The following is a 14,084-nucleotide window of genomic DNA, read 5'->3' on the forward strand; positions in this document are numbered from 1 at the left end:
CAAATGCATTCCTACTGATGGTATCTCCAAATGTCCAGAAGGATTTCAAGTGCGTCACTAATAATAAAGCATCCGAACATTCAACATTCGCGTTCAAAAGTTCTGTGCTTCGATGTGTGATCTGACTGCTCTCTTCCTACTAACAGTTTTTCGGAATTACATATATCACCATTGAAAGGGGAATTCGTGGAAGATTTGTGTGATGAGGATGGCGATTTAGAATCGCGTCCATTAATTTATTTGAAAATAAGAAATCATTCCATCTGAATGTGTTTCTGTGTCTTTATTAATAATTTGGCAAGTAAATCTCATTGACCTATATTTTCTTGAACAGTTTTTGAAGCTTTTGTTCATGCGGTAAGTTAATATATTTTTGTTTATATATTTTCATTGGGTATTTATATATGTAATATTGAATAAATATGTGTATAAATATTATATACATATTGTGTAGGGGGGCGTCTTCAGATAAATAAACAACACTTTAACTTTTGAAACTTTACAATTATTTTATTGCACTTGGAAATGCACTTGTTGTGCCGAGAATAGAAACATATGTTGTTAGGAAAAAGCACTAAAAGAGGGCAGGGTGACCAACGTGAGGATAAACTAGATCAGTGTGACTCCGCGTGTGACAAGGTCACACGCACAGTACTACTAGCTTTGTCACTATCGATATTAATTGATCGCGACCACACTTTCAGCTGTTTTGAGTGGTCACACCTGCCATCATCTGGCATCGACATCCTCCCCCCTTGCAATGAGTTGCAAACGGAATTATTGTCCACATGGACCGGGCAGAATCCAACTCTATGTGGAGTTCTGGGCCATTGGCAAACCGTTGCTGCTCGGCAGCAGGCCAGGTTGAATGATGTGAGGATACACATCAGTGTTGAGCACCAAGGAGGTGAAGTCGTTCGGAGAATCGAGAAGAGGAGCAGAAACATCACGCCATGAATCCCTTGGGGTAATCGCATTCGTAGAACAGCAACTGGAACTGATGCGTAAAGCTGGCCACGAATTGCAATCTTTGGAAGGTGGCCAAGTACTTCTTCCACCAAATGAATTCTTGGTACTCGGGTCCCATGGCAGCCATCATGTAGTAGAAGTACACCTCAATGTGTACGAGCGAGTTGAGGCCCATCCACACGGAGAAGGGCATGCAACATGGAACGAAATAAGAACAAATGATTATTTCAGTAGCTTCTTTACATTGTCACATGGAACAGTATACAGTATAGGACGGCACAGGACGACGAATAGAGAAACGAAGTAGGTTATTCGTCTTTGTGTCGGTGCCTATCTGGTTTGAATGAATGATGAGGCAGATAAAAATTAGGAGTGGTGACAGGCTTCCGGAATGGAAGAGTCACCCGAGATCTGCCACATCTGCTGCGTGAAGTTGTGTTTTCGCAGCTAACCAGCTTCGACGGAATATCCTCCGCCTCCCAAACTTTGGAGCTTAGTCTGTCGAGTTGATCGTCTGCTTGGATAGCGACTCTTGTCGAAAACGCAGAGACAGTTGTCGACACATTCTGGGAGACGGGGCCGGTGAGAATCAAACCAAACACGGTTTGTTGGCCAAGGAGCGAGCCACAAATGTTTGGCCGGGAACCGCTCAGGATGACTGACGGAAGGATATCCGCGCCAATTAAGATGTCAATCTGAGCACTTTTGTAGAAGTTTGGATCTGCCAGTTCAATCGCTGGTAGATCCTTTAGGAAGCCTTTCGGCACACGGAATGATGGCAGCTTGTCTGCCAGTTGTGGAATAACGAACGCTGAGGTCTCGATATGGAGCCTCGGCTTTGTTGGACAACCAATGCTGAAGTGGCATAACTTCTGCGGTTGGGCCGCAATTGCATGATTCAGCCCAGATACTTGGGCTTGCACGGATTGGAATGGCAACTTTATGCGCTGGAATAAACGCTCAGAAATGAAAGTCGCTTCGGACCCCGAGTCGATTAGGGCTCGTGTGGTGTAGGTAGTACCTAGATGGCATACATTGACAACCGCCGTGCCGAGAAGGATGTTCTGAGCGTTAATGGCAAAGTAATTTTGCACATTCGTTGCCGATTGATTCGGAGGGGACTGTATGTTGGAAAGTGTGGCTGAAGTGGAAGAGGCACCATTGTGGGCACTGTCGCCCCGATGGAGAAGAGTGTGGTGCCGCCCCTTGCATGTCAAGCAATTGTGCGCACTCGTATACTCTCGGAGTTGGTGACCTCTTGCGAAACAGTTTAAACAGAGACTTTTCTGTTTGATGTAGCTCATCCGATCATTGACCGACATTTCAAGGAAGCTTGGACAAACCCGGACAGGGTGATTCTCTTTTGAGCACAAGTCACATGATTTGCCTCTCTGAGTGACTCGGGCCTTGAAAGAGTTAATTCGCTTTGAACTCTGCTGTGGACGGGATGGTCCAGCGGTAGAGTTCTGCGAGTTGTTTTGCTTCACGTCCTCAACAGCCTCGAGCGTACGATAACGCTCGTTGAGGAATGTGCTCATATCCTGCCATGCGGGAATCTTGGACTTGTCCACCAATGATTGCTCCCATAGTGAGAGTGTAAGTTTGGGGAGCTTGGATGAGCAAAGAAAGACCAGGTCGCAGTCGGCGAAAGGACTAGAGACTGAAATGTCTGAGTGGTCAAGAGCGGTCAAACACCGCTGAATTGTGCCATGCAGCTCCTTAATCGCTGCTCCAGACTCTTGCGAAACCGTGGACAGGTTGAAAAGAATTTTTAATTGGCTCGTTATTAACAAGCGCTTGTTTTCGAATCGCTCGCAGAGAGCACTCCAAGCCGACGCGAAACCATCGTTCGTCAGCGGAAATTTGGCTACGATCTCATTGGCCTCATCTGCGGTTTTTGAATTGAGATGGAATAGTTTCTCAACCGGAGTCAACCTCGGATTGTTGACGTAGATGGCCGTGAAAAGATCACGGAAGGTCGGCCACCGCAAGTAATCCCCACAGAATACTTCGGTGTCGACTGAAGGAAGTCGGCAGCCACTGGAGTACACAGGAGGAGCGGATGCTTCTCTCCTGGTTGATTCGGAAACTTGTGTAATTTGCCCCTTTACATGGGCGAGACACCGCTCATACACTGCATAGCAGTGGTCATATTTCGCCTCCATGGCCTGTATGCCTTCGTTGTCGCCGTCTCGATGCAGTGCATCAGCGGTCTCTACACTGTCCCAGAGGGCTTGCAGGCGGTCACGACGAATCTCGTACGTCTGTACATTGTCGTCTTCGGCTGCAGGCCCTCTGACCCGACTCTCAAAGTGCACCAGTCTGTCAGAGACGGTGACGAAGTTGCTGAGAGCCATCGCACGGGTGTTGTTAAGTTTAGCCTCGACGGATCGTGTAGTTGCAGAAGAAGCAGACGGCGACGGACGATCAACTTTGACTCGGAGTTGAGCGGCAGGAGTGGCGGATTTGGATCCCGAAGGAGCGGGCGAAGCGGACGACAGGCGACGAGCAGTGGTCGGAAGCTTTAAGGAAAGTTTAGAGTCCTTTTCACTCTTTTGGCTTTTGGACAAACTACTATGTATATATATATATATGAAGTATAGTGGATCTACGCGAGTTTGTTTTTAATAGAGTGAAACTTCCTTGTTATTTAGAGTAAAATAACACGAAGAGGTTGCATACACTGGAGTGTGTCAAAAAAGCAGAAATGTAACAAAGTACATACAACAGCGGCCAAATCGTAAAATATAAGCGAACTCTTTTAAACTGTATAGATACTTACACATACATATACATATAAGGATATATATATATATATATCTATATATATATATATATAAAGTATACAAAGTATACACAAAGTAGAAAAGATAGCGGAAAGAAAGCCGGTAGAACGCTTATGTACTTATATATAATATATGCTGTGTCACATATATATAAGGTACAAGGAAAAAGAATATGGCGCGAACACGACACTTGCACAAAATGTATGGAGAAAAAAAGTGTATTCCTTATTTTAACAACCAATTGCTTGCTGGGGTCGAGCGATATCCAAATATCCGGCTCGAAGGACCAAAATGTGTAGGGGGCGTCTTCAGATAAATAAACAACACTTTAACCTTTGAAACTTTACAATTATTTTATTGCACTTGGAAATGCACTTGTTGTGCCGAGAATAGAAACATATGTTGTTAGGAAAAAGCACTAAAAGAGGGCAGGGTGACCAACGTGAGGATAAACTAGATCAGTGTGACTCCGCGTGTGACAAGGTCATACGCACAGTATACTAGCTTTGTCACTATCGATATCAATTGATCGCGACCACACTGTCAGCTGTTTTGAGTGGTCACACCTGCCATCATCTGGCATCGACACATACATATGTATATAAGAATTAATCAACTCCACGATCTGGGGGTCAATTGCTATTCTTGTACCCACGGGCCTGTGGGGCCCCCTGAATTTGCGGTCGATGACTCTAATGTGAGTAATACATATATGGTGATGGTGATTGTATAACCCATATATTATTGCTTGGAAGAATATCAGGATTGAACGCATGGAGTACTGAAGTGTGCGGAAATGATGCTCATCCTTTAATCAAATGCATTCCTACTGATGGTATCTGCAAATGTCCAGAAGACTCCGAAAGGGACATTAACAACATATGTACTAAATGCAAAAGTCAAGAAAGATGGTGCGGAAATTTAAACGGGTGTGTTTGTGAGAACGGCTTCTACCGAGGTGGCTTTAAGCAATGCGCAAAATGCGCTAAAAACACAGAATATGATTCTAATATAAAGGATTTCAAGTGCGTCACTAATAATAAAGCATCTGAAGTCCCTACAAAACCTGAAACCAAAGGGAATGGATTAAACCAAACACAAAATATCCAAGAGAATGAATTACAAGCAAACGCGAAGGTGCGAGTAAACCTGACTAATTCGATTTCAAACTTTTCACATAATTGTATTTGATTACTGAACGAAATTTGTCATTAACCCGCTACCCATAGGGTAGAAGGGTATTATAACTTTGTGCCGGCAGGAAATGTATGTACCAGGTAGAAAAAGGCATCTCCGACCCTATAAAGTATACATATTCTTGATCAGCGTTAACAGCCGTGACGATCTAGCCATGTCCGTCTGTGTGTCTGTGTGTCTGTCCGTATAAACACATAGATCTCAGAGACAATAAGAGATAGAGCTATAATTTTCGACAGCATTTGTTATGTTTGCACGCAGATCAAGTTTGTTTCAAATGTTGTTGCATTACATCTAGCGTTGTAGTCCTATTGAACATATTTATTTTTCTCCTTTTCTTTCGTAAATAACGTATTTGTATTTGATTATTAAACGAAATTTGTGTATAATTTGAAGAAACAAACATTGTTAATAATTACAAAAAATTTAACAAAAATTAAAAAAGTACCACACAAATAACTCAAATAATTGCTTATACTCAATTCTCCATTTTTTGGTTTTTTATTCATTTATAGTAAAATCTTCCTGTGAAGACAAGTAAGAAAGTTACAGTCGAGTGTACTCCACTTTGAGATACTCGCTATCCACTTTAAAAAAAGAAAGCGAAACAGTGGAGTATTCATTTTACAATCTACCAAATATACCACATGAATACTAAAAATATACCGAATTATATATTTGGTATACTGATAAAGTATTACATTCAAAATACTATATAACAACTATGACAAAAGTATTTCATCAATAACTTCTAACTTTGAATCAAATTTTTGGCAAACAAAAATACTGTAATTATTATTATATATACCAAAAATTGCGACTCTAAATTACGCCATTTATTCGATTTTTTCCGTATTGTGGGGGAGGTAGTAGGCGTTGCAAACATTTGAAACCAAATGAGTTTCTGAGATCTAGGTTTTTATATGGACAGACGAATAGACAGATAAACAGACATGGTTGTAAAACTCTTATACCCTGTGGGTAGCTTTTATATTTTTATACATATTTTCAGTTTTTATACCCGCTACCCATAGGGTAAAAGGGTATTATACGAAACATTGAAGATGTGTGTAAATAAATACTATATGGTTAATAATAAATGAATTCAAAGAACTTACCATTGTTTATCTTGCACATGGCCTCAAGTATTTTTTTCAAGACTTCAAGGTTTCCAGGTTTTTTTCGACTGAACTGAATTTGCGTTCGATGTTTTTAATGTGCGTAAACATATATTTCGTATTAAAATCGCCTAGTTGGTGATTGTATAACCCATTTTTTCGGTTATAAAGCTACGCTTTTCACAATATTTTTTTTAGTAAGCATTTGTTATTCAATAGAGTAAAAGCTGCCAAACATTAACTTCAGAAATGATTTTACTTTATGGACTGAGAGTTCTTTTTGTATTGCTTGGAAGAATATCAGGATTAAACGCATGGAGTACTGATGCTTATCATTTAATCAAATGCATTCCTACTGATGGTATCTCCAAATGTCCAGAAGGCTACTATGCAAACATTGAAAATAAATGCACTCGCTGCCCAATTCGCGAAAGATGGTGCGAAAAATTAAAGAAGTGTGCTTGTGAGAGCGGCTACTACCGAGATAACTTTAAGCAATGCGCGAAATGCTTCAAAAATACAGAATATGATTCTAATAAAAAGGATTTCAAGTGCGTCACTAATAATAAAGCATCCGAACATTCAACATTCGCGTTCAAAAGTTCTGTGCTTCGATGTGTGATCTGACTGCTCTCTTCCTACTAACAGTTTTTCGGAATTACATATATCACCATTGAAAGGGGAATTCGTGGAAGATTTGTGTGATGAGGATGGCGAATTAGAATCGCGTCCATGCATTTATTTGAAAATAAGAAATCATTCCATCTGAATGTGTTTCTGTGTCTTTGTTAATAATTTGGCAAGTAAATCTCATTGACCTATATTTTTCTTGAACAGCTTTTGAAGCTTTTGTTCATGCGGTAAGTTAATACATTTTTGTTTATATATTTTCATTGGGTATTTATATATGTAATATTGAATAAATATGTGTATAAATATTATAAACATATGTATATAAGAATTAATCAACTCCACGATCTGGGAGTCAATTGCTATTCTTGTACCCACGCGCCTGTGGGGCCCCTGAATTTGAGGTCGATGACTCTAATGTGAGTAATACATATATTTCTTGTTATAACCGCCAAGATGGTGATTGTATAACCCATTTTTTCGGTTATAAAGCTTCGCTTTTCACAATATTTTTTTAGTAAGCATTTGTTATTCAATAGAGTAAAAGCTGCCAAACTTTAACTTCAGAAATGATTTTAATCTACGGACTGAGAGTTCTCTTCTTATTCATATTGCTTGGAAGAATATCAGGATTGAACGCATGGAGTATTGAAGTGTGCGGAAATGATACTCAACCTGAAATCAAATGCATTCCTACTGATGGTATCTGCAAATGTCCAGAAGACTCCGAAAGGGACATATGTACTAAATGCAAAAGTCAAGAAAGATGGTGCGGAAATTTAAACGGGTGTGTTTGTGAGAGCGGCTTCTACCGAGATGACCGTAAGGAATGTTCGAAGTGCCTTGAAGACACAGAATATGATTCTAATATAAAGGATTTCAAGTGCGTCACTAATAATAAAACATCTGAAGTCCCTACAAAACCTGAAACCAAAGGGAATGGATTAAACAAAACACAAAATATCCAAGAGAATGAATTACAAGCAAACGCGAAGTGCCTTGAAAACACAGAATATGATTCTAATTGCGTCACTAATAATATAACATCTGAAGTCCCTACAAAACCTGAAACCAAAGGGAATGGATTAAACAAAACACAAAATATCCAAGAGAATGAATTACAAGCAAACGCGAAGGTGCGAGTAAACCTGACTAATTCGATTTCAAACTTTTCACATAATTCATTTGATTATAAAAAAGGACGCGTTACATCTAGCGTTGTAGTCCTCATGAACATATTTATTTTTCGCATTTTCTTTCGTAAATAAAGTAATTGTATTTGATTATTGAACGAAATTTGTCATTAATTTTAAGAAACAAACATTTTTATTAATTCAAAAATTGCAAAATAAAAAAGTACTAAATAAATTCAACTCAAATAATTGGTGATACTCACTTCTCCTTTTTTTAATTAAGTAGGCGTGGCAAAAATTTGAAACATACTTGATCTGCGTGCAAAAACATAACGAGTGCTATCGATAAAAAAAAAACAAGTAAGAAAGTTACAGTCGAGTGTGCTCGACTGTGAGATACCCGCTACCCAAATTTAATAATGCCAAAATATTGCGGTATCATTTTCAAAATATACCGAAAATACTAAAAAAATACTAAAAATATACCGAATGATATGTTTGGTATATCGATATAGTACACCATTCAAAATATACCATAGACGGCACAATATACCAGATTGTCAGCCAAAGTAACTAAGACGCCTAGTAAGTAGGCGTTTTTGCCCATACAAAAGTATTTCTTTAATAACTTCCACAATTTTTATCTGATCGCAACCAAATTTTCAGGAATTATAAATACTATTCTCTAGCTTTAAAATAACGCTTGTTATTCGATTTTTTTGATTTGCGGGGGCAGAAGTGGGCGTGGCAAAAATTTGAAACAAACTTGATCTGCGTGCAAACATAACAAATGCTGTCAAAAAAAAATTATAGCTCTATCTCTTATAGTCTCTGAGATCCAGTGTTTCATACGGACGGACGGACAGACACACAGACACACAGACGGACACACGGACATGGCTATATCGTCTCGGCTGTTGTCGCTGATCAAGAATATATATACTTTATAGGGTCGGAGATGCCTCCTTCTACCTGTTACATACATTTCCTGACGGCACAAAGTTATAATACCCTTCTACCCTATGGGTAGCGGGTATAATTATAGTTCTAAGTCTCTTATAGTTTCTGAGATCTAGGTGTTCATACCCTTACATACAAAACCTTTTTACCCTGTGGGTAGCTTTTATATGTTTATTCATATTTTCAGTTTTTTTTTATTTAAGCCCTTTGATATAAAGTTTATATCGTGTTTTATTGCCAGATAGATATATTTTATTTTATGTTGCAATCTTACTTCCGCAATTGTTTTTAAATCCAAAAATTCGCAAACTTAATTTTTTCCTGGTTTTTAGAACTCTATTTTCTCTATTATTCGCGATAAAAAATTAGATTTGAATATTTTTTTTTATCTTATTTTGTAAATGAAAAGTAATGTAGATTTTTTTTATCACATAAGACCTACATACTATTGTATATATAATATAAGTCTTTTCTGTGCGGCGCTACATTTTGAGAGCGATGTTCAAATGCGCATAGAAAAAAACAGGGAAATTTCAATAATGGACGAGATAATGTAAATTCAATATACAGAAGTACATATTTTCAGTACTTCACATTGATATATCCGATAACAAATATTTTATTATAATATTGTAAAAAAAGATTTTTAAAAATCTGTACGAGATCGAGAACAAATGTGTGTCTACGGAAGACTCAAGATAAAATAGAAATACAATACACACACAAAATAATGAATGCATGCATATTCTCGCAAGCTTGGAAATCGCACAATGCAAAGCACGTGGTTGAAGTTCTATTACGAGCATTTCTCTCGCTATATCATCAGCGTCAGGGAGCAGCGCTCTCTCTCTCTCTCACATTTTTTATATTCTATTTATTCTGTTTTGTCATTCAGTTGAGTAGTCAGTATCAGTTGAATTGTGGTTTGCATTAGATGTGTCGTCATTAATTCGCTCGCTAAGATCTTATCAGTAATGCGAAATGTTGTGAAGCTGATTGTGTTGCATGTGTTGATACTACTTGTTGCACTGCAGCGTAGTGAAGCTAAGGTTGCACCAATCTGTGGTGATCACGAAGACGTCGCGCCACCCAAGGACTTCGAAGAGAAGCCACATTGTTGGACACTCTCGGCAGCGCCCCTAGAGGGCACGTGTGACTGTGGCATTGCCTATGTGGCAGACACATTCGGCAGGTGCACTAGCTGCAGCGATGGCTTCAAGCGCAATGACAAAAACGAATGTGTTCACTGCCCCAATCGAAATGAGAGATGGTGTTCCAAGAAGAAGAAGTGCATATGTTTTCAAAACTTCCACCGCAACGAGACAAAATCATGTGTTCCCTGCGATGAGTTTGAGGAATCGAATGGATACTCGAAATGTAAATGTGCTCACGGTTACACACGTAGACATGAGAACGACTCAGTTGAAGGCAGCTGTGTGCTTGCTCCCAATTCTCACGGCACAAAGAGAATTATTGTGGCCATAGTCTCGATTTCCTTTTTGGGCTCCACCATTGGATACACGGAAAGAAACACGGATCACGGTTTATTCCATGTATGAAGAAATAGAATATGTATATGTGTTAGATAAGTTAATGCTGAATCTACTTTATGAACACGTAATTTAATTGTTATTAATTATACATACATAGAAAATAGAGAAAACCTGTTACTCATACATGTACATACATACATATGTGCTCAATTGCTTAAACACACGACGTCTTTGAGTTGTCAAGCTCTAAGTTTTCCAGCTTTTGAATGACGTAATTTAAATTATTCACAAATTTTCTTCAAGAGCGAGAAATTCCCTCCCATAGTTGTTTAGCTTTCCCATTCCATGTAAATCTATTCGAAAATGAAAATGACACGTTTTATAGTTAAGCATTTGGAGTTTTTCCTGAGTTACAGATACAAATAAAGTACACAATAAGTTGCATAAAGAGACTAATACAATAAATAAAAATATAATTTACTTATGTGTCGAAGATGAAGATATATAATATTTGCTATTTATATATAAATATATCTTATAATAGATAGATTTCTAGCACCTATTTCTTGATAATTATTTCTTAGTTCAACGGTTCATACAAAACAATTTTTAGCTTATTATAAAGTACTTATTGATTATATTTAGTTATTCATTTAAAAATGATCAATTAATTTATTTTTATTTTTAATAGAAACGGAATATATTGTTAATACAAAACGATTATTGATTTATAATAGTTGTTTATATTTAGTTAGTCATTGATAAAATAAATAAATTTATTTATTATTACATTGCAATAATTTCTTGTTGAGTTTACTTAATAAATTACGCCCAAAACTTTGCTGAAGCACTCACGTCAAAGATAAGTAAGTAATCGTAATTTCACGTAGATTTTTGAAGTGATCTCTAAGTGTTTAATTTCAGAGTCACCAGGTCAGTTGTGGTCGGTCACTTCAGAGGAGAGGACAACTTGAACCAAACGCTTCAGACGACAAGCAAGAACCAGTACATGTCCTTGTGGAGTTAAAGTTAACACACACACACAAGCACAGACACACAGACACAGTCACTTAACTGATTTAGTATGTGTGTAAATATTTTGCACTCCATGCAAAGCCCAAATGCCTGGCGAGGCAATATGGAGAGAGGTCCTAGTTGTCGTTGCATTTGTCCTTTGTGCCGCACGGTCAGAGCTCATGTTACAAGGACACTCAGTTCTTTGTCCTTCTCTCCCTTTTATTCGCTCCTAATGTGCGGCCCATTGCTCGCCATTTGCTGCAACTTCCGTTTCCGTTGCGCGGGTGATGGCCGCTCTTCGTAGTGTGTGTGTGGGTGTGTGTGTGTGTGTGTATGTGAATGTTACTACACAAAACTACTCAGCATAGCAGGCATCTGGAAATTTACGATTATGCCACATGCTGCATTCCTCAAATTACCGACACGCATATTTTATATTGGACCTGCATTAAAATCCAGAGTTCAGAGTTCGCAGCTCCCAACTCGCAGCTCGCGACTATCTCTTGCAATTTGCGGCGCTTTTAATTAAGGGAAATTTATGCATAATGCTCAAACCATTTGCAGCTATCCATTGTCGCATGGTCGCGAGTTGCAAGTTATGTGCCGTCGACGAAATGCGAAAATTACAACAGGCAACCGCAAATAAACGATCCGTTGAAGTTTATAATTATACTCAAGCATTTTTAATACCTGTTCTCAATGAAAGAGTAATCTGTAAAAGATTGAATATAGCATAACTTGCTGATAGCATATAGATTTATAACTATGAATTAAAGAAAAGCACAGCATTAAAATAATATTATGAAGAAAATGATTATTCAGGAAATAAATTAATACAAATATGAAAGCACATATTCCGCATTAGAATAATAGTATGAATGAAATAATAAAATTAATAAATAACTATAATAAAAACAAATAAAACAAGACGTTAACAATCATTTCATTTTATGTTTTTTGCACTACATTCAACAAGCCAAAAATAAATATTTCTAAAATTATATTGACATCGTTAAAGTTTAGTCAATGACAGAATAATTTGGTAATTTTCATTGAATGCCCAAATATTCCATTTGTTTATTTTCCGCATAGCAACAATTACAAAGGCCAGCAAACTAATATGTTTCAATTATCTGCTGTCATTCATATGACATTTTTCACATGGAAACAAATTCGGACCGCTGTTTTTGCTTTAGTTTGACACAAAATTAGTTAAATACAATTTCAGAATAGATGATAATTCCCTCTAAATTGGCGCATTTCTCAGCAAGCGCCCAAACAAAAAAAAAAGATAAAAACATTTTCCTAAAAATAAACCAAATTTTCATTTAATTTGTTTTAAGCAGCTTTCGAATGTCTACAACAAAAAACTGAAGTAAAAACTGAACTTTAGCTGCGAGGGTCATAAAAAGTTTTCATTGTTGCTAGAGTAACCAAGTGCTGGATAAGAGGGGTGTGACAAAGGTGCAACACTGGGGCAGATTCAACAGGTGGTCATGGCCATTCAATGAATGGAGGCGTAAATCTTGCATTAAGCACACTTCGTTAAAGGACCACAAACATGTACGACACAAGGCAGCTGCCGGCATGAAAATTCTCAAATGCGCAGACTCTGCAACATGTGGCAAGCAACGCGCCAACTTGAAATACTATTCTGCTTGCCTGCTGCCACTAATCTTTCGTATACAAATAAAATATTTTAATATTTAACAATCTAATTTACTAAAAAAAATATAAAAATTTGTTCAATTTACTAACTACATAAAGTAAGTAATAAGTTCGAAAATGTGAAGTTGGTTATCGGAATATAATAAGAATTTATTGCAAGTTTATTTCAAAAGGGACAATATTTGATATAATACAATAAATGTACATTTTTGAATAAAAAGATTACTAATTAAATATGATAACTATTCAGAAAACTATGAACCAAAATACTATCATATCAATTATAGATGATGTGCTAAAAGTTCGGTTACTTGGTATTAATTTATTTAATTTTAATCAATTGTGATTTGATGGGGAAAAATGTAAAAATTTATTTTTTGAGTGCGGTAATACCTTAATAATTTGTTATATTGATTTACTTCTACATATAGTATATTCAAAATATACCAAAGAGTACTAAACATACCAGATTTTCAACCAGAGCAGATATGAGTATATTCTTCGTCAGGAAGCTTAAATACTGTGGTTATTATTGTTACAAAATTACACTCCATTAGATTTTTTGATTTTGCAAACAAGCCTCATCTGCGTGCAACAATAACAAGAGCTGCAAAAAAAACTATCTCTCTCTCTCTCTCTCTCTCTCTCTCTCACATAGTTTCTGAGATCCAGGTGTACGGATACGGATAAATGGACAGATGAACATGGCTGTTAACACGTATCAAGAATATACATATGTATAATCTTTATAGGGTCGGAGATGGCTGTTGCATATATTTAAAATTAAAATTAAAATATTATTTTATTATTTTAAATTTAAATGATTTTTTTTTTATTTATATGTTTTGTAAATTGTTGAAAATTAAAATAAATAAATATAATACAGTATTTAAACTCTTCTTAATTTAGGGGAAGCAATAAAAGAAAATTGCGGCAGAATGTCAACATGTGATGTTGCTGGCAACATTTAAATATGTTGCTGACGCTTCTGTTGCTGCCGTTGCTGTTGTCGATGTCATTGTTGTTGTTGTCGTTGTCGATGCCGTTGCCAATGTTGCCGTTGAATGAGGCTCCCCGAAATAAACAACATAGTTGTGAGTTCAGTACGCTTTG

General features: G+C 37.2%; 1 protein-coding gene across 1 annotated transcript; it reads right to left on the minus strand.

Moving 5' to 3' along the window:
* Positions 1–1,277: 1,277 nt before the first annotated feature.
* On the minus strand, positions 1,278–3,326 carry LOC132784924 (uncharacterized). Its single transcript, XM_060790834.1, has one exon. It carries the CDS (start codon positions 3,324–3,326, stop codon positions 1,278–1,280), a length of 2,049 nt encoding a protein of 682 aa, XP_060646817.1.
* Between the last annotated feature and the right edge of the window lie 10,758 nt (positions 3,327–14,084).

Source organism: Drosophila nasuta, chromosome 2L, assembly GCF_023558535.2.
Source record: "Drosophila nasuta strain 15112-1781.00 chromosome 2L, ASM2355853v1, whole genome shotgun sequence".
Lineage (NCBI taxonomy): Eukaryota > Metazoa > Arthropoda > Insecta > Diptera > Drosophilidae > Drosophila > Drosophila nasuta.

Excerpts from the sequence above, each read along its gene's own strand:
- LOC132784924 (XM_060790834.1), bottom strand. The coding sequence starts at position 3,326 with ATGGCTCTCAGCAACTTCGTCACCGTCTCTGACAGACTGGTGCACTTT.